The 23,816-nt window shown below is 39.0% G+C and overlaps 2 protein-coding genes across 5 annotated transcripts; both read right to left on the bottom strand.

Moving 5' to 3' along the window:
* Nucleotides 1–135: 135 nt before the first annotated feature.
* On the bottom strand, nucleotides 136–12,812 carry NEK3 (NIMA related kinase 3). The gene is made up of 16 exons (XM_039716710.1): nucleotides 12,753–12,812; nucleotides 11,340–11,556; nucleotides 10,447–10,540; nucleotides 10,118–10,215; nucleotides 9,278–9,361; nucleotides 8,601–8,668; nucleotides 8,396–8,482; nucleotides 7,322–7,376; nucleotides 5,556–5,756; nucleotides 5,046–5,115; nucleotides 4,408–4,457; nucleotides 3,426–3,525; nucleotides 2,883–3,005; nucleotides 1,719–1,853; nucleotides 937–1,063; nucleotides 136–349 (listed from the first exon to the last, which is right to left on the bottom strand). Exons 2-16 carry the CDS (start codon nucleotides 11,454–11,456, stop codon nucleotides 283–285), a joined length of 1,476 nt encoding a protein of 491 aa, XP_039572644.1. The 5' UTR covers nucleotides 11,457–11,556; nucleotides 12,753–12,812; the 3' UTR covers nucleotides 136–282.
* A 179-nt stretch (nucleotides 12,813–12,991) lies between these two features.
* On the bottom strand, nucleotides 12,992–23,812 carry CKAP2 (cytoskeleton associated protein 2). 4 transcript variants are annotated; one of them, XM_039716712.1, is made up of 9 exons: nucleotides 23,671–23,812; nucleotides 21,893–21,980; nucleotides 21,028–21,103; nucleotides 18,506–19,320; nucleotides 17,088–17,253; nucleotides 16,423–16,590; nucleotides 15,848–15,920; nucleotides 14,745–15,135; nucleotides 12,992–13,905 (listed from the first exon to the last, which is right to left on the bottom strand). In XM_039716712.1, the coding sequence occupies exons 1-9, from the start codon at nucleotides 23,729–23,731 to the stop codon at nucleotides 13,668–13,670; spliced, it is 2,076 nt and encodes a 691-aa protein (XP_039572646.1). In that variant the 5' UTR covers nucleotides 23,732–23,812; the 3' UTR covers nucleotides 12,992–13,667. The 4 variants fall into 4 exon arrangements, with proteins under 4 accessions (XP_039572646.1, XP_039572645.1, XP_039572648.1 ...); XM_039716711.1 differs by having other exon boundaries at nucleotides 21,028–21,106; XM_039716714.1 differs by lacking the exon at nucleotides 23,671–23,812 and adding an exon at nucleotides 23,169–23,293.
* Between the last annotated feature and the right edge of the window lie 4 nt (nucleotides 23,813–23,816).

Here is a 23,816-nt window from a genome sequence, read left to right on the forward strand (position 1 = left end):
AAGAGGAGAATTTGAACAATGCTATAATTTGACTGAACATTTCTGCAAAGCTATTACCAACTCCAAACATATTTAATACATGGACTTGTTTAGCTATCTGCAAGTGTTCTTTCTAAAAAAGTTTATTGTGCATTTTCCAGCCTCGGTTTTGTGATACAGAAAACATGCCCACTCAGATTTTTTTGATTGAAATTATAAAAGATTTTCATTTTTTTAATGAAAAACCAGTTATTAACAACAACTTGGATACCAGCACACCTAACTTCAGGTAAATTCAGGTTTTCAGTTGCTCTGTTTCAATACCATTTGCAGTTCTGACACCCAGTCTGGGTCATCTTCCTCAAAGTCCCTAAAAATAGATTTCAAAAAATGTTATTTTGAAAATCAAAATACAACTTTATAAATCTTTAATTGTTTTTTCCCCCCAAAGAAATTACCCTGTAATTAGGATAAATTATGTTTAAAATATCAGCACAAGACACTTACTTCCTGCCCCACTGTGATTAAAGAAGCAACATGGTTCTTCATGATTCTCGGTGGAATTTACAAAAGTAAGATTCATCAAAATCAAAGACAAAATAATATATTAATAGACTGCAAATGTATTGATAATTGACAGCCTGCAGCTGAACTGCAGCAATACAGGCTGAGGTAGTCATCTCCAGGTGCCACAAAAATAAACAGTGACACAAACTGAGATGCTGAGCATCTGAGAACCAGCCCCAAAATATACACACATCCAAAACTCGCATTTTTGTTCATACATTTTAAGATATCAAATGCTACTAAATTTCACTTTCATTATGTAAGAGAAGGATGGATTTAGATATTGAAGAAAAATACTATTATTTTTCTTCTCAGGGGAATATTGTTATGGAAAAATCTCTTTGAGGAATAAAAGAAAATGTAAATGCAAGGACATCACTTGGGACTTACGTGTCATCTTCATCAGATCTAGGTTCAAGTCTCTCAGAATCTATGACAACAGCTTCATGTTCACCATCCACTTCATCAGATGCTTTGCTTTCATCAGAAAGTGGACCTCTTAATATGTTTTCAGAAGCTTTGAAAACATAAAAATGAAAATGTCATCAGAATATTTTAATTTTTAAAGCAAAACTATTAAGAATATATATAAAAAATAGTCTAATTCATCCCCAGTTTGTAGCAGATTCCAGGATAAGTTGTTACCTATTTTAGGTGGGAAGATAAACTAGTAAGGCAACTGAAGTGCAGAACAAGTATTTGTGACTGTGGCTGTGCACATCTGTAGACTGCAGCTGTCTTCAGCTGTGCCATCTGACCATCCTGCCCTCAAACCAGGGCACACTGCCTTAGTGAGGGGGGATTTACCTGATGGGGCTACAGTGCATTTCCTGCATCTCCCTAACACACACCACACAGCTCAGCAGGAGGGAGCACATAGCAGGCATCTGTGTTTTGTCACAACCTCATCCAGCTGTTGAGCTGCAAGTGAAAGTCCATCATGAACAGCTGTAGTGGCGATGTACAATCACTCATGAATTCCAAACTTGGCTTTTCTAAGTCCATGTTTCATTTGGTAAACTTAAAAATAACCCAAAAACTATCCTGTTGTGACATGAACTCAGGTGCGTGATCTGTATACATAGGAGCTATGTATGAAAAAAAAAAAAAAAGAAAAAGCCTTATTAATAAACCTGTTTGCAAAAATGTTTGCCCAGAAAATGGGGATTTACCTGGTGTATAAATTGTGTATGTTTTAAATGCTAAACTGACATCTGCATTGCTGAGCATGTCCATCAGGGTCTGAGGGGGTTCCTTGTTCCACTGCTTCCGTGGCCTATTTTCACTGTAGTTTATAACACCACCACCTGGGTACAAAATCATTCATGAATGCTATTTACAGAAAATTGCATTAACAGTGTGGATTACATTCAAGGTCACATTCAAGAGAGAAATGAGAAAGAAGGAAGAAACAGGAAGAAAAGAGTCTAGAGAACTCCATCTGTCACACCACTATCCTCACAACAAACTGAGGAAACAGTGGAACCTCCTTGTGGCCAGGGAGCCCACAGGAACTGGCTGAGGGTGTGAGAAGGCAGAGTCTCAGCACACTTATGTGGTGGCTCTGCAAGTCCCAAAATGAAGCCTGAGGCTGTTTCTATGCCTTTTAATAGCAGAACACTTAAATACATGCATTTCTCTGACTAGTCCCCTTGTCCTGTGCAAAGCTATCATGTAACATTCCTACCATAGCTTGGGAATTTTCTGACTACTCATATCTTGATTATTTATTTCCACAGCATTTATTCACATTTACCTAGAACACATACCCAAAATCACATTAAATACTCATAACAATTGAGGGGCATTTTAAAATTGAAACCTTTTCTCAGAAGAAACCTCATGGTAAGTGTTTTAATCAAAAGAAAGATAAGTCTCTACCTCACATCTGAGGCACATCATTGATAGCTCTTGTCACTGGCCTTAACCTGTATGTTAAATCACAACACAAGTAGAGGTGTAGATGTTTTATCCTCCCAATAGTATGCTGTACTTGAAAGACAGATGGTTGCATTCTGCACCAAATTAATTCCTCACTGCTACCTCCACAAATGGTGTATTAAAAGGAGGACTGTAGGATAATTTCTTAGCGATGATTATAATTTTAGGGTTGCTATTGTTATCTGTCAGTTTTATCATTCTTTGCAATCTTCCTGTCACACAAAAACCCTAAGAAATTCTCCTCAGCACAGAGAACTTTTTGAGTGTTCATTAATGAAGTATTTTAAAATTATTTTAGCATAATTTTAAACATGCCATGTAAAGTTTTGCTTTTAAAAATCTGTAAAGAGTCACTGACATTACTTGAATTCAAAGCACATTTAATTAAATCTTACTTTCAGTCTCTTCAGGTGTAAAGCTGGAAGAAAGCAAGGACGCATTTTCCAGGACATCCAGCACAGTATTGGATATCCTCTTTTCCCATTGCCTTCTGTGGGCATGTGACAGATCAGTACTTCCTGGGAAGACAGCAGAAGCTCATATTGTAATGGTAACAAAAAAACCCCCCATGATAGCCAGCATCTAACTTGATTCCATGTCCAGACTGCCCTGTCCAGGCAAAGTAGTACTAAGAATCACTTAACTAGCAGTGATGTTTGATTCTATGGGTGCAAATATCAACTGGTAAGTGTTCCCCATACATTTACTCTATTCCAAATGTTTTCAAACAGTCATTTTTTATTTGACAAGAGAATTTTTTTTTCATCTCAGATGAGCAGTATGAATCAATGTACTTTCAGAAGTAACTGATGGCGGCACAGTTTTGTCTTCAGTTATCTGAGATTAGTTTGAACCACCTATTTAAATGGCTGTATCACTGACATGTAGATACCAGTACACAGAAGGAAGTGCATCAGCCTTAAAACTGTAAAACTCACCTTCTTGATAAGATTTCCTTTGTTCCCTTGTGCCTTCACTCAAACCCTCAGCATTTTTCCTTTCTGAGGGGCTATGCTTGCTACTTTCATCTTTCCTTCGCTTTAAAAGAGTAAAGTCTGTATTAATTATTATTCTTGTTGTCAAGAAAGACAAAGCAGTCATATTAACGTGGCATTAATTATTTGAGTTTTGCTATACAATACCTGCCTAAAGATTGGAAGATTTGGAAACTAAACCACTAACATTGTGAAGCCAACTGCACTTGCACCCTACCTGTTATTGCACTGTATTTCACACTGAGTGCCAGTTTCTGAAGCTAAGCACATATGTAGTTATTTGATGTAATTTGTGATTTGGGGTTTTTTTTTACATTTAAGAACACAAACAATACAAATAATTTACATTTTCTGGGAAAACAAGACGCACCCAAATATTAAACTTCTCAGATTGACAGGTCTATGAAAAGAAAATAAAATAAGCCCCAGGGCAACAAGTTTTTTAAAAATATACTGAATGTGGCTGAGTCAGGCTATGGTAATGTACCCATAGGGGACATCTTGGCCACCTGTGACTTAATTCTCCTCTCCTGAAATCTCATATGGGCCCTAAAAACTGGTGAGAACTATGTCCAGACTAGACTGTTTCCACAGCAGCCAGTTCTAAATGTGTCCCAAAAGCAAAGAAAATGGATAATCTTTTGCAGTATCAAAAAAAAATGCAAAGACCATAGTAGTTGGTGGTTTTTTTTGGTTGGGTTTTGTTTTGACAGGGTTATAAAAAAACCCACTTTGGAACTAAACTAAACATGGGAAGAATCAAAAAGTTACCATGGTGGGAAACACACAGGGAAACTGCAATTTGAACACCAATAGGCTGATTTATGGTTTAGCATAGGAATAAGTTTCATTAGAAACTTTTCTATAACACAGAATATTCTAAATTACTAAAATACAGATGTTATATTTATATTTGAATACTTACTGTATTTTCTGTCTTATCATTTGAGCTTCTTCCACCAGACACGACACGACCTGACACATTAACACACAGATCCAAGAGTTAACACCTTTAGCAAACATTTGTAGTAAGGTGGTATTCCAGAGGTATGACAGCAATGCCACTGAACCAAGCAATGACAATTATGTGACAGCTTCTTCACACTTCTGACAACACAGCTCATTCTCAACAGTCCTGCTACTATTCTGTTCCAAATGGGCACTAATTGTGGTGTAGCTAAATTTATGCAGAAGAAAAAAGTCCAACATTCTTTCTCTAAAAATCAAATAATGAACATAACTTGCTTCACCATATTCTGGGAAAGAACTGTCATATTTAAAATACATGCCACTGTTAAAAGCTTTGCTCATTCTAAAACTGAAAAGTTTATTTCTAGCACAAGTCTTAAGACTTACTATATATATATTACAGATTTGCACGTCCCATATGTTGGAATATAATTTACACCCATCAAGCATTCTTCCATGTAAGTTCAATAATACTGGATTTTGAAATAATTAAAAGTAGATTTGGACATATAATGCTAATGTTTCATAGATAAGATCTTATATTTCCTACTTATTTTGTCATTCCTTACATCAACAAAAATGTTACTGACTTACCCTTTTGTCTTGCTGCATTGCCTTCAGGTTTCTTGGTCTCCTTTAATATCTGCTCAAACTCATTTGTAATCTGAAATGTGCATGAAGAGATGCACGTACTGTGTCATTTTAAACTTCTTCAAATTATTGCATATACTATTTGTAAAAATAAGTATTTGATAAAAATAGTGCACTAAACGAGTGCACTGTTCCAGCTAACAATATCTAATTTTATCAGATCAGGTAAAAATAAGTATTTGTTAAAAATAGTGCACTAAACTTAAACTAACTGTTCCAGCTAACAATATCTAATTTTATCAGATCAGGTCAACATCCAACTTTAATTTTCAAAAGAGATGCTTTTAAAAACTCAGGTTTTCTGACAAGTCTACAACTGCGTGCATTTTAGAGTAGGACCTACACAACACTACATTTTCTAGTTATACACTAACAAAACTACAAAGGAAAAGGATTTAATATCTAAAATGTAGATAGTATTGCTGAAATCTAGAGACAAAGAATACACCATACCTCAGAAGACAAGCAATTTTTCACAAGTTTGGATAGGCAGCCTCTTGCAAGAATAGTACTGGCAGATGGACGATTCTGGGGATTTCTCTTAAACATCTGTTTTATTAAGTAATGAAGCTCATAGGAATAATGAGATGGAAGTGGATCATAGGACCCTTTGCATATCTTAAGGATGAGATGTTTCCAGCTGTTAGCTTGAAACTGCATTAAAAAGAAATTAATATTAGAGCACAGAGTTTGAGCATAAGGTAAAATGTAGCTGACATAATTTAAGATAACTTCTTCAACTGAAAATCAGATAGAAATTGCACCTATAAATTTATGATTGTTTGAATTTTATTTATATAGAAATAAAATTCATCAATTCATATACTTGAGATCAGACTTGAACTGCAAGAGTGAAACAGTTGGAAATATGGAGACTTTGACTAAAAAAAATCATCAAAAATGCCCATAAAGCACAAACATCCTGTTGCAAATCTAATGTCTGAGAACTTCTAGCTCTCATGCAGGAAGTTTCCTTGGATTACACCCCACTGGCTTGGCTGCAGGCTGCCAAGCACCCATGGAGTGTCATCTTTTTGCATCACCCCTGATAGATTATGCAAGAACATACATGACCATCACATCAAACCAGACAGAACTTTTCAACACTGCTGATAAGGGAAGAATACTCCTCTCCTTGGAACTCCAGCTCTGAGCTCTGCCTCAATAGCCCTGACACTGCCAAAGACTTGCCACAGACCTACTTGGGCTAACACACCCCTAGGCTCCCTTATCACTCAGTCACATCAGTGTAGCTTCCACACTCTTGCACAGCTAGCACTTGCAGCTGTGGAGAAGCTTTTGTTGATACACAGGATGTGAACAATGCTCTCAGGCACATGTGTCGTTCTTGGGCCTGTCCTCTGCAGGGTCAGGAGCTGGGACTTTGATGATCCTTGTGGGTCCTTTCCAACTCAGAATATTCTGTGGTTCTCTAATTTCAAGATACAGTATTTGCTCAATGAAAGGAAACTGCTGCTTGTAAAAAACTTAGACAAAATGACCCTCAATTAGCCTATCATTTTGCTGCAAAACGAACATATCCTGATAAGGGCTCTCACTTTACCTACGTGTCTGGATAGAGAAGGCAGAGGATGTTAACATAAGAAACACAGCAACAACACTGTCAAAGAGAGTGTCCCAGAAAAGACAGAAAGACTGAATCACTAATCAAGGTCCCCACTGTTCCAACAGGAGAATGGTGCTTGTACAGTGATTTGTTTGATTTGAAGAATAAGCAAAGGTGTATCACTGATGCAAGATACAAAAATGCCTACTGTTTACCACATTTTGCTGTACTTGCACACAATATATTTTTATTAGCAAAGATTTTGAGTGTCTTTGTCACTATGTCCTGGGATTATCTTGATCATGTAAAATGCAATGCCCTTGTAAGTGCAGGTATCTGAAACCAGCCTGGCAGCTGCTGGATTCAATATGTCCAGATCACCTCACTGACACTGAGGAAAATTAACCAAATAAAAATCCTAATTGTTTTTTTAACAAATTTGAAAAGAGAATCTTCTACAGAAGGGTCCAGTAGGTCCCAAGAACTGCTGAAACAGAAGCACATAGTGGAGGAGGCATAGGAAGGGTGGAGCAATACTTCCCTCTTTTGGAAGCAGCAGCAAGCACTTCAGTCAACTCTATTGTACAGCTAACTGCTAATTAAGTTTCAAGGAATTCCAAAACTTTTCTCATGGCAATAAAGCTGTACTTACCGGGTGTTTTAGAGTGCACAGCTCATACAGAATACACCCCAGAGACCATATGTCACTGTAGATATAGAGAGAGTTGAAAAATTTTGAGCCAGAAATTACAATTTAGTATCTTGCTTAAAAGCATGTGATTTAACCTGTGTACATAACTGAGCTAAATAAGCTAAAAATAAATGTAAGTAAGCATAAAAGACAATATAATTATGTGTTTAACCACTCCTGTGGAAATGTTCTTCCTTATTTTATCCTACCCTGACGTAAAAGAAAATTACTGTCATACAGTTGTAGTTGGCTTTTTATTCCTAAGATGTCTTTCTAGTAATTTGCTCCAACAATATTTATCCTTCTGCATTTGAAAGCCTTTGTATTCTATGGCCCTTAACACCAAATGGCAGCCACATAATCCTAATTCTGAGAGCTGGAATTTTGGCCTTGCCAAAAAGAATTCTCCCACTGAGAAAAAACCCCCATAATTTTCCACCAAAAGTGAGTACTGCCATTTGTACAAAAAGCAACAGAAACCTTTCTTGTAAGAAGAGCAGGAAACAACTTAAACTGTAGAATGTTTCTTACGTCCCCTGGAAAATCAATCACAGTTCTTGCATAAGGACCAGAATCACTGGGCTCTGTAAATCTAAGTAATCCATTCTGTGCCATTATCCTTACATTATCAAGACTGGCATGAAGAGGTTAAAAATCATCCATAAACTATCATCCAAACAACCATCCACCAAAAAATAAGAACAGCCAAAAGATGCCAACACAAACTTATGTTTGTGGATATATACACACTTAAAACATTCACACAAGTATGTATGTATTTACTCTCCCAAACAAACAGAGGTCTGCACACTGTTTTTCAGACTTCCAGGACTAAAGATACTGCGCTCTCAGCTACCTAAGAAAAGAGGAATTTATGCACTGTAATCTTAAAAAAATGTAATTCTTTGTAAATTTTCTTCAGCTCAGTACCTTCTCTGAAACAAATATGGATAAGCCACATAGCCAGACTGAGATAGCAATAAAAAACCCATCCATCAGTAAGGGATTATTTGTGACCACTGAGAACACAAGTACCTTTTGTTGTTGTATGGCAGACTTTCCCATATTTCTGGAGGCACATAATAAGGAGTTCCCACATAGGTGCAAGCGTATGACATTGGACTGTGAAACAACAAAGAAAAAATGCCAGGTGAAAAGTAATGATTTATGAACTCTGTACTGTTTGTCAATGGTAAAATAAAACTTGACACCACTGAGATCAGCTGGGATGTCCACATACTGTGCAAGAAGGCGTGCAGATCCAAAATCTCCCAACTTGATTTTTCCACTTTGAGTGAGGAAGACATTCTGCATTTCAAGAGCAAAGATTAACATACTTAAATATTCTTCTATGAATCATCTCTGCAGTTTGGATATACAGAAAACACAGCAATAACCACTTCTGATATTTTGTCTTTGTATTTCCTTTTACTTGCTTCTCCTAATACTTCTACCAAACCAGAAAGGGTTTGTGGGCCTAAGGCACCAGCGTAGTAGCAGAGGAAGAATCACAACTTAGAACTGCCTTAATCTCTACACTATACTCAAACCAACTTTCCACTTTCTTCTTAATTTCCCTCTTTCTGACAGGGAAGAGTGAAAAAGAAAATGTTGTGAGGCAAGATATTTGCAAACTGCATAATCCATACACTTTTTTACAGTTCTGTAGTTCTTTTAAGTTATATGCAGTGTCACAAGCAATTGGTGCTATCAGCAGTGTGGATATGAAGGATACAGCTATATTTAGATGAAGTTTACACCCACAGTGCTACATCATCCCATGCACTCAACAATTTAATTTATATTACATTCTTAGACTTAAATAAAAACCACAGAACTTAGAAGTCATGGGAAATTACAAAAGAGAAGGTTTAACTTTTGCATGCATTTATTAATGGCAAAACTTGCTCTGTTCACCTTGGATTTTATATCCCTGTGCAGCACACGTTTATCATGGATATGCTTCACAGCCAGGCACATCTGCACAAACCAGTGAAGGATCTGAAAAAGATTACCTAAGAGTTATAACAGCTCAATGCTCAATACAATGAATACTTTACTAATAGCTTAAAAAAATTAGGAAAGCAAAAGCATATTCAGAACATTTGGGTGTAAAAAGTGCTAAGAGTTATAACAGCTCAATGCTCAAAATAATGAATACTTTACTAATAGCTTAAAAAATTAGGAAAGCAAAAGCATATTCAGAACATTTGGGTGTAAAAAGTCACTCCAGCATAACAGCCTCCAACCAGCATGAAAGATTGAGCCTACAATGTCCCTTTGAACGTTCTCCTAAGTAATTTTATAGCTTCTCTGGTAAAAGGAGTTAGCACATGCTGAATGGTTTAAACTAAATGGTTTAATTGCTACATAAAAAGCAGGCATTTATTCTCCTGGTTAGCTTTATTTATCTTACCAGAGTGGTTTGTTCACTTTCCATTTGCAGGACTCTTACTATGCTTTGAATTCTGAATTGTTGTGTAAAATTCCTATTTAATTGCATACAAACCTGACTGGTTTTCACACTACCTGAACAATTTTCAGATAAAAGTAGCAATTTCTTTTTTTATACCTTTCAGTCCAATTCTTGTCCTGATCTGCTGGAAACCATAAAAGAAGTAATTCTCCAATTCTATCTGTAAGTGACTTTGTTTCATCAAGACGTTTGCATAATCTAATTTGCTTTATGCAGCATGCTTCAGTTTACATGGAAAAGGATTCCCAACCCCCTTGGTTCAAAACAATGTCTTTTCTTACCATGTCTTCGGGGAATAAATTTCCTCCTTGGTGTTTAATCTTTTGCATTAGATCTCCATCATCACAATATTCCATCACTATATACAGATGTCCATCAGCTAAATTTTTGGCAATTTAAGAATAATTAGTTATTGTCATTAGCAGGATACATACTGATTTTTATGTAATACTTTTTACTGGAAAGCTCCAACTACATGCTATGTGTTACGTTACAATAAACATGTATTTTGTTTATCATACATACTATAAACAAAAAAAGAAAGTAATCTAAATCTCTGAGGAGTATGCAACTTCAAACCAATGAAAGAATTTAAATTTTTTATACTTACCTTCAAATGATTCTTTAAAGGCAACAATATTTGGATGTTTCATTTTAGCCAAAAGAACAGCTTCCTTCCTAGAATTCTCTACACCAGATGAAGACTGAAAATATAAACACACTTACTATAAATTTTGCACTAACAAATTTTCACGTATACACATAAAGTTCCCCACTTTCCAAAGAAAACTATTTTTAAGAATTGTTCTTCAGTTTTTTAAGTAATTTAGAAACTTTAAAAGCCCATCTTTTTAATCTATGGTTTATTACTAGCTGAACACTTCTTTGGGTTTTTTGGGCATGTGGTATTTTGTTGGTTTTTTTTAACTTGAGAGAACCTTTTCCTACTGCAATTAATGACTTTTTCTATTTTAAAAGAGCAGAACAATATAACACAGCAGCACACACTGACTTTAAAACACCTGATAGTCTGCATGAACTCAATAAAAGGCCAAGTGCCCAGGTCTTGCTGAGCTTTGGCCTTAGAAAGCCAGTGCCTCCCATTTTGTGACTTTTAGCTTAGATGACTGCAGAGAATGTAACCCAAATAGCTGATTACCAGCAGTAATACAACACCAATTTCCTCATTAGACATGGAAGATGAAATTTGCATTTCAGTGACATCAATGGCAATCGAGCCAAGGGCATCAGTGGGAACAGGGATTTCATTCTAAGCATCTTCATACCTGCTACATTTCCCAAAATCCCAATATCTAACCATGTACTTCACTTAGTACCAACATCAGCTCAAGATGTAGTTATACAGTAACTATACCACACACCTGTCTAATACACAAAATTCTCAGAAAAACTGTTCAGTGTTTTAAAAATACACCCAGAATTAGGATTTTTTAATTTTATTTTTTTAAGTGGTGGGTGAGGTGACGTTTGTGTCACACTTACCATTGGAAGCCTTATTTCCTTCATTACATACTTCTGGTCACTGATTCTATGGTGAACTAGGAGAGCTCTGCCAAAGGATCCCTCTCCTAGTACTTTCAACATGTTGTATCCTTCCATTCTTTATAAATTCAGTCCAAACACTTTTCTTCATTCACAGGATTATCTTCTAAATTTTGTAAGCACCTTAACACTTTTTAAAAGTTTCTCTTAATATAACCTGCATGAAAAAAGACCCAAACAAAATAACAAGAAGGGGTGATAAATGTGGGTACCTAAATGTCCAGCATTACCATGACACAACTTCCCTGCACTATTACCTTGATTTTACTGAAGATGAGGCTTCCAGAAAGTAAAACTTGAAACATTATAGTACTATTTCTGCATTTTTAAAATATTCAATCTGTTCAAAAATGCTAGTTATAGACTTACAACTTGCATCTTCTTTTTGTTACCTGCACTCCTGCAGGTGGTTTCAGAACACTAAAGAAAACTCACAGGCTTATTATTAGAAACAAGCTTAAAGCCTCCAGTGACAATTCTCACCTAAAACAGCATAAGGAAAATCAAACTGGTAAAAGTTACTGTGCAAAGACCTCAAAAACTGGCAGATATAGAATAAAATATTTTAGTTGCAAGGGACCTACAGTGGTCATCTAGTGCAACTACCTGACCACTCCAGGGGTGACCAAAAGTTAAACTAGCGTGAAAGTGGCATTGTGACAATGTTCCTTGAACACTAACAGGTTTAGGGCATTGATCACCTCTCAAAGAATTCTGTTCCAGTGTTCAACAACCCTCTCAGTAAATAGATGCTTCTAATGTTTAGCGCAAACCTTCCCTCATGCACTTTTGAAATGTTCCCAGTTGTCCTGTTGCTATGTTTAGACTATATCAGGGGATCACAGAAGCAATGAGGTTGGAAGAGACCTCTGAGATCATTAAGTCCAGCCCATGACCCAACACCATGCCAACTAGACCACGGCACTGAGTGCCACATCCAGTTAAACACCTGAGGGATGGTGACTCTACCACATCCCCGGGCAGCCCATGCCACTGTCTAATCACCTCTTCTGTGAAGAAAATCTTCATGATGTCCAATCTGCAAATCCCGGGGCACAGTGTGAGGCTGCATCCCCCACTACTAAGCTTAGTCCCAGCCCTCCTGAGAGCTCCCACAGCTGCTGAACTCGCACATGACCCCAGTTCCTTCAGGATCACTCATGCAGCAGGGGGCTGTGACCCTTTTTTTCAAAACCCTGATGCTTTTAAATTGGTAATCCCTAATTCAAGCATCCGCTGTGCACTGCGTGTACAGACGCTGTTCTAAGGGGTTGATGAGCTCTTTGTTCCTTCCGGCTCCCTCACGCTGAAGAGGAGCGGCCCAAGCCCACCCCACGTCCCGCGGGCACTCACCGGAGCGGCCCGGCCCCAGGCCCCGGCTGCCGCGCAAGGCGGAGGGCGGCGCTGGCCCCGCCCGCCCCGCGCAAGGCGGCGCCGGGAGCGGCCCTGCCCTCACGGGGCCCCGGCCGTGCTGCTCCGCTCAATGGGCCCAGGCAGGGAAAGATGGGAAATACGGCAGTGTTCTGCTTTGGGAGCTCACTTTCAAGAACAGACTAAATAGCTTTAATCTTTAAATAAAAAACAAAGACAACTAAAGTGATGAGTTTAATAAGTGTACCATAGTACAGACTGATGAGTTTAATAAGTATACAGGCTAATAGAAACCAACATAAAAATTGTCACATAGTAAGTAGTGTATCAGATCTCATCTAGGATTACTTGATAATGAACAAACCTCAGTAACTAAAGAGATTAAACTCTGTTTGTTGAAGCAGCCCTTAAACTAGATACAACAGTTTAAATTCAGCACACACCTTATTAGCTGGCTTCAGTTTTCAAAGCTAAATCTTGTCAGAGTAGACATTGCATTACTGGAACACCTACATTATTTTGTTTTCTTAAACTAAAGGATTGCATGTTTCTAAGGAATTCATAGGAATTGCAACAAGTAAACAGTAGGTATTAGCAATATACTACCATGAGCTACCAACACGAAGCATTATGCCTAGTCCTTAACTGAAAATTTAATGAAATATAGTCAACATAAAGACAACAGTGCTTAGTCTAGTACATAACCCAGGACAGATTTGACATTAAAAAAATCTGGACAGATTTTAAAATTTTGAAAAGGCAGAAACTTTAAAAGTTTTAGTGACACAGGCAGTCCACAAAAATTTTAGACAGCTCCTTTCTCAAAGCTGCATAAAACAAGTACTCTTCAACTCTCCCTATCAAATCTTTAACCCCCCTGTAGCAACAGCACTACTTTTACTCTTCTATTTCAGCACTTGTTTCTTGGAGGCCATTGCTCTGTTTGTGAATAAACACAGTAGCTTTTGAATCCAAGTCTCCCAGCTGCTCAAGTGAAGAGACACATGGATCTTGATCTTTAACAGCATCAGGCAGCTTGCACATCTTCTCCCGAATGCGTTGAGAATATCGCAAAGGAGTTATGATTTTCAGATCTTTAGCACTGCAGTCATTTGCCTCAGGATGAATCTTCACACTTAGGAAAAGAAAACAACAAACCAAAAACAAACACAGTTATGCCATCTTACCTCTGCAGCAACCAGCAGAAACAGCAAGTCATGATTCCTGCTCAACTCTTTCCCATAGCCAAAGGAAACAGATCCCTTTCCATTCATTCAGTTAAAACCAGATGTACAACTCTTTTCTTGGGCAAAATATTTTAACCCAGAAAACCTCCTGAAAAGAGTTACCAAAGAAAGATTCTTTCCTACTCCATCAGGGGAAACTGTTCTTCCTGCTGCAAGGGACACTGGACAGCTGCCAGGACTCCAACTCCATCAGATGTTAAAGCTGAGCACAACTTCCTTAAGTCTACCATCTTAGAAAAAAATTTATGGCAAAAAAAAAAATTAAGCATTAGTTGGTTTGTGCTGAGGTTACTACCCAGGTTTTGGCCTCAAGATACAATTAAATAACCTTTACAGGCCAATCTTGTTCACTAATTCTGTGTTATGACATGCAACCTTATCTACATTTGAAAAGGGGAGAAATGGAGACATCTTTCTCATTACCTAGCTCAGTGTAGAAGTGCTACTGATATGCTGGCAGTGGAAGGGAATCCTAAATCTGGAATTTAGGTCTCTGTCACAAAAGTCTTTCTGTAGTGAATCATTCAGAAAGCAAAACACTTTGGGTAAATAAAGAAACTTACTTAAAAATACTTCCTTCTGAAGGAAGAGGAAGCAATCCTAAAAATGTGGTTCTTGAGAGCTTTCAACTAAGTATTCATAAATGCAGTGCCTCCCTGTTTTAACAGGACACAAACAGTTACTGCAGATACTACAGACTTTCCATGGTTACCTGAAGTAATCTTACCTTTCCAAATATGGTGTGGTAGGAGGGTTGCATCTCATTGAATAAGATGTGTCATTCTCTTTCTCAGGAGAATTAATTGCTTGGGCTGTATTTTTCATCCCATCCTCCTTCTGTTCTCTGTCACATTTTCCTTTCTTCTTTGCCCGTTCTTTAGCCCTCTGCTTTTTATTCTTTTTTGGCAAGATCTCTCCTCTTGGTTTTAAGTCTAAATCAATTTCTTCTTTTTTGATAACTTCACTGCTTGTCTCTGCCTTCTTATTATCACTCTCTTCTTTTTGGTCATCATCTTGGCAGAGATCTTTGAAGGGTTCCTGAACTGGCTCTACAGATGAATTTGGTTCCTTGCTGACTTCCACTACCTCACTTAAATGAGCTTCTATCACTGTTTCCCCTAAAAATGCAACATAGAAGGGAGTACACCTGCAATTAGTTACAACTAAAGAGAATGTTCTTAGAGAGATACCTGAAATCTTACAGTTCTACATGAGAATAAAAGTTAAGTATGCATTGGAGTCTGAGGCACAACAATTTAAGTTGCTGATAATTTTAGCCACCTTTACAAACCTGCAACCTGAAAGCTCAGGCTAAGTACACATCCTGAGAAGTCATTCTCTTCCTTTTCAAGTGCAGCAGCTCTGAAGTATTTCAGCCAGTTTCCGAGTTCAGATACTTCTCAGGTTATGTTATAATGAAAGGAAATATTTATGACTACTTTACTTCCAAAATTAGAATATTTACAACCTTTAATTGACACTATGCCATAACACAACCAGGCTTCTGGTAGTGAAGGAGTCCGAGTCAGAGGCACTGATTTTTAGCTCACAAGAGTATTTTTATTTACTCTTTGATTATCAGGCTGAAATAGCTGGACGACACAGCTTTTATATAGTTTAATGAACAAGTCTGAATACAAGAGCATCTCCAATCATTTTAACTGTTGAAAGGGATTTGTTTAGCAAAGATTGTTTTCAAAGATAACTGAGTATAAAATGGTCATGGAAAATTTGGCATGAATTAAAATTTAATATCAGTACAAAGAGTTTAAACACCTTGTGTTGGCTGTCAAGTCAGACATATAACTAGAACACAGTACTCAGACTTACCATTGTCAGAGTTAAAAAGACCTTCAGTATTTTTGATGGTCTCTACTAGTGTGTGTCGCAATTCCTCTCTGGGCTGCAAAAAAGTTGCACTGTTTTAGAAAAACAATTCCAAAATGAATTATCATCTCAGCTTATTTGATTGGTATAATAGTTACAGGGAAAGTGAAGCAGGCCACATTATTTTCATATTACAAACCCTTTCTTTAATACTGTTCAGAGTTAAATCAGAACACAAGTGAATCCTGTATTTTCAGTATTTGATGTTTTAGAGATGTATTTGATGCCCTGAAATCTTGCTGATATTAAAGCACAGAAATTAAGTAGGTGTAAAACTAAGTTCTATTTTAGGTTTCTAGTGGTCCTATGGTAATTTGATGATCCTAAACCTTTCTTCAAATTAGTACCTACAGTGGCTACAGACCAAACCAAATCCATTATTTTTATGGTCATGTAGGTCATGTGGCTCTTCTCCTACTATAAAGGTGTTTAATAAAATCAGAAGCAGTTGTATTTCACAGGCCATACTTTCATGCCTGTCTAATGGTTAATCTCAAATTTTAAGAAAAGTTGCTCACCATTGCTCCTGCCAAAATGGCCTCCTCATAGACAGCAATAAGCTTTCCAAGATGGCCCGTTTGTTCAAGACGCATACAGCAGATCCAATATTTTGCAAGCTTTTTAACCCCAGGAATACTGTGTATCAGATCTTCCAACATGGCACGTGCTTCATCACTGTGATGTCCCTAAAGTCAACACAAAAGTAGAGATTTAAATGCATTTGATACATTGAGGTGCTGTACTTTTGCTGCTTTTGAACTAGAAAGCAAGGGATTTTTCCTTTGGCAGAATTGTTACTCACCTATTCCTCAAAATTAGATTTATATATACAGTGTTGTAAGTAGAATGGTAGTAAGATGTACAGGCATCTTCAGAACTTCTACTTTTTCAGAAGTAAAGAACTTAAAACAAGGTTGCATTTGCAGAAACTTAATTCCGTCTATCTACTCTTATTACATTATAGCTCAATTGCGATTATTACCATTATTGCCTATACTTATTTAGTAGCTCAGTGAGTCCATAAAAGTTAATTTCTTCAGCTGTAGGCAAAAGCTATGATATTTCTTAACTTGGGGAACAATTAGTCTCATATATTTGACTCATGTGGGTCTAACACGCCCAGAGGATTTTCACTTTGTCAGGACCTATATGACCAGAACTCAGTAGGCAGGGGTCCAAGTACCTGTTCTGCTAAATGCAGGCATTCACTCAGAGTCTTGTTGACCTTTTCTGCATCAGCAGCAGAGAATTCTTGTTCTTCACTTTTAGACTGGGGTCCCAGAAGTGCACGTATAGGAGGTCGTCTCATCACTTTTCCTCTAGATGCCCTCCATTCATCCAGGCGAGCTCTGCATTTAGGAATATTATTAGCTGAAGTGACAGGTGTTTCATCAGTTTTTTTACATTGACTGACAGTAATTAGGGTAAGTCATGCCAAGATATACTTTCCAGGTAGTCTGAATCTTTTAATTCCAAGAGGAATAAAGCTGCCTTTTAGGTCTGCATGGAAATTTCAGAACTACCACATTACTCTCTGCTTTAGGTATCTACCAGGTTAAAGCACTTTAATCTCTTCCCTTCCAGCTGCAACAAGAAACTTAGGTTACAGACTCTTGTTTTCAAATGAAGGTAAAAAAATGCTTCTAATTTATTCATGTGTTACCCTCTCCATCCCACTTCAAACCAGAAAACTAGAAACTAATATAAGACACAGTGTGGAGAACCCCAAAATAACCCTATCACACAATTTATAGAATCAAACTGATGTGAAGTGTAATTCAGTTTTAACGTTTCATTTCAACCCCACCCCCTAGACCATCAATTTTTAGCATAAGGACCTCTACATGAGGAATATTAAATAACTTTTAGACTGTGAATCATATTCCCACCTATTGTCTATGCTGCACTCACCAAACTGAAAAATGTAATTGACAAGTTCTCTCCTTGAGTCTGTAAGGATGCTCCTATATATACATCCCACATCAGTCATTTTTTTTAAATCTGTGACATGCATGTGAAATTAATTTACAGGATTATCTGTTATCCTTAAGGCTGTCACAACACTTAGACTAAAAAAAAAAAGCTCCAACAACATCTATTTTTCAGCTGTGTGGGAAAAGTTGCAAGCCTGGAGCGGTCCTGCAATTGAATCCCAATTTCTCAGTTTAAGCCTTAAGTTTTAGTCTGCTGTCCTTGGGCATCAAGTCCAAACACATTTTTCAACTGTGTGGGAAAAGTTGCAAGCCTGGAGAGGTCCTGCAATTGAATCCAAATTTCTCAGTTTAAGCCTTAAGTTTTAGTCTGCTGTCCTTGGGCATCAAGTCCAAACACTTAGTTCTCTATTTTTCAGAGTCTATACAGCAACAAACTAGATATTCTTGGGAAAAAGGCCTGAATAACTTCCAAGAGTACGCTACAACAGTAATTTAGTTACCTTCTCTCTTCTGCTGACTCTTTTGGCAGAATAGATTTTCTGTTTTCGTCCATTCTAGAATTGTGTCTTTTCAGAGTCTATACAGCAACAAACAGATCAAACTAGATATTCTTGGGAAAAAGATCTGAATAACTTCCAAGAGTATGCTACAACAGTAATTTAGTTACCTTCTCTCTTCTGCTGACTCTTTTGGCAGAATAGATTTTCTGTTTTCGTCCATTCTAGAATTGTGTCCTGATTTTGTACCAGGAGCAACAAAAGTTGATCTTGCTAAAGCTTCTGGTTGTGCATCTTCACAAAAATCTGTGCATTTCTTCACACCCCGCACTTTACGATCAGGATTGCTAGAGGCGGCCTTCAGTGGCTGTGGTCGCCTTCCACCAACCACTTTTGGGACTATAACTTTTTTTGGTGCCACAGCAAGTGGCTGTTTCTTCAGACCAGACTGTGAGTTAGTAGCAGCTTTGTCAGATGGTTTGTTCTGAAATGGCATGACACTTGATTTTACAGACTTAGGGTTGTTTGCAACTTTGATGGTCTTCGGAACTGTATTACAGCTTTTTGTAGACAAAGAGTTTGTTGCTTGTTTGGTGGCAGAAGGAAAAGGCTTCTTATCTGGCAAAGAACTCTTTTCCCCCTCAGTTTTTCCTGCTTTCCAGAAAGAATTTATCTTGGATTGGATAACTTTGCCACGATATCTGCCAAGAGCTGGTTTCTTTGGTATGATGACACTTGCATTTTGTTTTTCTGCTGTCAAATGCCTCTCTTTAATTCTTTTAATTTCCAAGATGGCCTTGCTAAGTGATGCATTCTGAGATTTTATATCAATGACTTTATTCTGTGGAGCTTGATTTTCAAGATTATAGTTTGTCCCTGCTATGTAACTTGTCAGTGGGACTGTAGAAGAGTTTAGAGTAACATTTGTTTCTGAGTTTACAATTGATTGCTCCCATGACACTTTATCAGCATTCTCTTTATTTTCCTGAAATCAAAAGCAAATTCATGGAAATGTTAGACATATGTTCATGCTGCATATTACTTGTTTCCAAAGAGGCTTCCAATAATTCACAGGACTAAAGTGTTTAACTGTAAATGCTAATTTAAAGATGCCTACAGAAGTAATGTATAAATATTAAGTAGATTATTTGTCAACTATTACTGCACAATTCACATCAAAAATCAAATAAAAATTGCTTAAATTTTGCCTTCAAAGTAAGAAAAAAAACTCTTAAAGCAACTGCTGGCTTCAAACTGCCCAAATTACCTCCTTAGAAGAGTGATAAAGCAGAAACTTGCTTTACACTGTATATAGTCAAGAGCAGTATCTCTGTTTGCGTACCTCATGACTTCATGGCAGCACCATTCCTCCATTTAGTGAGAATAGTCTACTCACAGAAGGAAGTGAGTATAGCAGTAATTAGGACACTAGGAGATGTCACCAAAAGAGACCTTTTCTTACTATTGAGATGTAGGATGATGCAACTTGAGGATGGTTACATCAGTTTTACACAGCTTTACTGAAACCATCAGCCATATGTTCCCAGCACAACCCCTTAGGAAAAGTGGAATCTAGTCTTTTCCTCCAAAAAAGTTACTCTACAGCAACTAAGTCAGCATTGTCCAAGCAGCAGCTTTTGAAAGAGTGAAATATCCAAAGGCAAGAAAAAAAACATGTGAATGGAAGTCTGTAGGAGCAGACTTGAAGAAAGATGCCCTTGACCTGAAAGAAAACTCATTTCCTCGTCTGTCATTGAAACTTAGTAGTTAATTTGACAAAACCAGTATAACTAGAATTTGAGTGTGAGGACTGTTATTTCAGGAAACTATGTAGCTTAATTCAACTTTAAATGATACAAGATATTTATACCAAAAAAAATGTGTCCCTACCGGAAACTTCTAAAAAAAACACTTGTTCTCACTTGTGCAATTTCTCCTCAACATTCAGTTTTGAAGTTTTAAGGTTTTTGCTTTTCTCCTCAAATAACTCCATATCTCAAATCTTCTGAAGCCCAAACTCTAAAGTGCCTAACATGAACACAGCTCTTATGTCTATTTTTAACTAATCTTTCCCTGAGAACAGGTCTGGAGAAGAATCTCTATTTTGCCATTTCTAAGCAGCAAAACCATTTGCATCTTAATTGCAGGAAAGTGACATGAAGGGATACAGGGAACACATTCCCTTAAACTCTGATTAGGTATTGGCATCTACTTTTGATTACCTTAGTTTTGCCAGCACATCACTGAAAAAAACATACATACTCAACATAGTTCAATTTGTTAATGGTTTGGCTTTCTTTTTTTGTTAATGGTTTGTCTTTCTTTCAGAAGACCTTACTCAGATTTTAAATAACTTCCCCAAAGACTAAAAATGTATCAAAAACTGCTCTGAGATTCTTGAGAAACATTGATAAAACTTAAGCATTATTTCAGCAATAATGATTTAATTCTGTTTAACTGTCTCTCCCATTGGGCACAAACTGAATAACAATATAATCCATTTCCTACAGTAATATGGCAGCTTTCCAAAAAGCATATAATAAGCAGTGACTAAAAGTTCTAACAAACCACACCTCTGCACCTACAAACTTCTCATGCTCTGGAAGTCATACAACATAGATTTAAGTAAGTGGAATGTTGTAACCATAGAAACAGAGTGCCATCAGTATTTAAGTATCAGTCAAAAACTTACCATTTCTGGCTTGGGAGATGTTGAGAGCTGTAACTTGTCTTGCAGTTTACTGGTAGTTGCTCTCCTAGTTCTGGTGCTGCTTAAGAAAAAAAAATATATCTTAAATCATACAACAATGGGATGCATTTTTAGAGGATGTTCACATGTTTCACTTGGTAGTCTGCAGAATGTTCTCATACTGAAACATTTCTGTTTAGCTTGCTCTATTCCTCCAGCAAAAACAAATGGTTAAGCAACCACTGATCAGAATCCAGGCTGGAAAACATCCTTCTTACACCATAAAGCGCTGTCTAACAGATTGGAACTTACTGAAAGTGTAATTTTTCATGTTTAAGAATGAGCATCAATTTGTCTGGTCTGATGCATCTGCTACAGAAGGTCAAGTTTCTAAATGCTGCAGTTGAGAGGAAAGGGGGAGTAGCACAAGAAGCTGAAGTTCAGCTGCTGCAGTCATGAGAGCCCAGGCCATCTGAGACAAGTCTGAACAAGGACACATAGTGCATGTAGTTCCTACCACACTAACAGGCTCCAAAACCATCAGTCAGGCACCAGAGCTGGCATCAGACTACCCAGAAAGTTGCAAAACCACCAAGAGCAGTATTGTCTCCTAGCAACTATGAAAATGTATTGACAACTCAGAAGAAGAACATCTCAGTTTAAAGTTACAGATCCAAATTCTTCCTCAGGTGCTTTGTGATGTGTTATATAAGAGACGTGGCACTACTGCATGTGATTGAAAATGAACATTCTACCTAGTAAGAGGTATCTTTGCATCAGAGGATCTATAGAAGCCAGCTGAGATGGAAATGAAGGAACACTAGTGAATATGAACATAAGAGAATCTAAGCCATAACAGAAGCATTACCTGATCGATGTCTGGTTTTCTTGAATGGGTGCACCAGAAAAAGTTTTCTTTCTTGAGAGATACTCTTCGACTTTCTGTCGTCTTTGTTCTAGTAGATTTTAAGACAGAAAGGCTTGTTACATTTTCAGCTAAAATGTTAAGCTAAACTTTCTTAGTCAAGAAGGAAACGCAGTTAGAAAAGCATCAAGACATTACAAAATATAGATGCTACGGATTAAGAAAGCCTTAGTTTTCACATCTCAATGGCTTACACATTCTCACATTTCTTGAGAAAGGCTGTATTCAAGAGATGGTTGAATGTAACTTCACAGCTGCAAAAAAATGGCTGGTTTGCTGTATTAAGCTAAAAGAAACACAATTTTGCAACATGAAGTCAGGCTTGCTGTTATCTTCTGCATGCCTGAGCAGTGTTTCACGTAGTTGGTTCAGCAAGCACCCTTTTCATTTGCAGCAGTAGCAAGGACAGCACACATGAAAAGCACCACACACATGAACCCAGCTAACCATCTGTAAAATTATTTGCTTCTCTTCCACCGTCACTTGGACATCTGTGCAAATGACTGTGACTACTGGGAGTGCTAATACCAGTATGAAGCGATCCTGAAAAGGCCCCAAGAACAGCTGTCACTGTCCCTCCAGGGATGGTGACCCCACCCTCTCCCTGGACGGTTTATTCCCGTGCCTAATCACCCCTTCTGTCAAGAAATCCCTCCTAATGTCCAACCTAATCCTTCCCTGGCACAGCTCGAGGCTGTCCTCCTGTCCTGTGTCACCTGGAAGACGAGGCGGTCCCCACCTGGCTCCACCCTCGATTCAGGCAGCTGCAGAGTGATGAGGTCTCCGCTGAGCCTCCTCTCCAAACTAAACAGCCGCTCCTCACAGGGCTTGTGCTCCACACCCTTCCCCAGCTCCCTGCCCCTCTCCGGACAAAGCTGCAGAAGGCAGTGTGCATTCCCTGCTCCTGAAGGAGCTGGCACAGCTCGTACAGCAGCGGTGCCCCTGCCAAGAGCCGCTGCAGCGAGCTCGGTGTGCCTTCCAGAGCTTCCCACGACCTTCTGCTTCGCAAACAGCTCCCAGCGCCCCTCGCACAAACAGTAAAGCCCCAGCAAAGCGACTCCCCTGCTTTAGCTTGCGGCAGCCGGATCGGTCACAAAGTAAATAAGCACAAGAGCGCCGGGGCTAGGTCGGCGCCGCACTTGCTGCTTTCAAGAGGATGCGCTTAAGGTCAGGGCGTTCCGTTTGCCATGAGGGGAGGCTTCCAGCCCAGGAGCCCTACCTGGTGCTGGGGCTAGGATGGGGTACCTACCGTACCGGCCCCAGCCCTGCCAAAGGAGGGAGAAGTCCCGTACGCCCACTCGCGAGCTCCAAGACCACAACAGCGAGCGCTACCACCAAGAGCTGTCCGGCCTCCGACCTCGCCTGGAGCGCCTGCCCTCCCCTCCCAGTGCCCGGAGGGCCCGACCGGCTCCTCTCCCGCACCGGCTCCCTTGCACCCGCCGCTGCCGCGCGCGAGCCCGCAATGGCCCCGGCCTCCGACCTCGCCTGGAACGCCTGCCCTCCCCTCCCAGTGCCCGGAGAGCCCGACCGGCTCCCCTCCCGCACCGGCTCCCCTCCCGCACCGGCTCCCTTGCACCCGCCGCTGCCGCGCGCGAGCCCGCAATGGCGGCCGGTAACGCTCAGCCCCGCGCGGGCAGACGAGCGAGCGGCCCGCGGCGGGGAGCAGCGGTGCCCCACTGTGCCGCTCAGTGCCGCTGCGCCCCTCGGTGTCCCGGCCTTACCGCGGAATGCAGGCTCGGACCTGCGGCTGGCCGGGAGCTGCGGAGCCGCGCGCACCGCCATGGCCGCCGCGCAACGAGCGTTTGAATGGCCCGGCGCCGCCCCGATTGGCCCGGCCGCGGGGCTTGAACTGGCCAATGGCGGGCGG

Source organism: Passer montanus, unplaced genomic scaffold, assembly GCF_014805655.1.
Source record: "Passer montanus isolate IOZ18808 unplaced genomic scaffold, ASM1480565v1 scaffold36, whole genome shotgun sequence".
Classification (NCBI taxonomy): domain Eukaryota; kingdom Metazoa; phylum Chordata; class Aves; order Passeriformes; family Passeridae; genus Passer; species Passer montanus.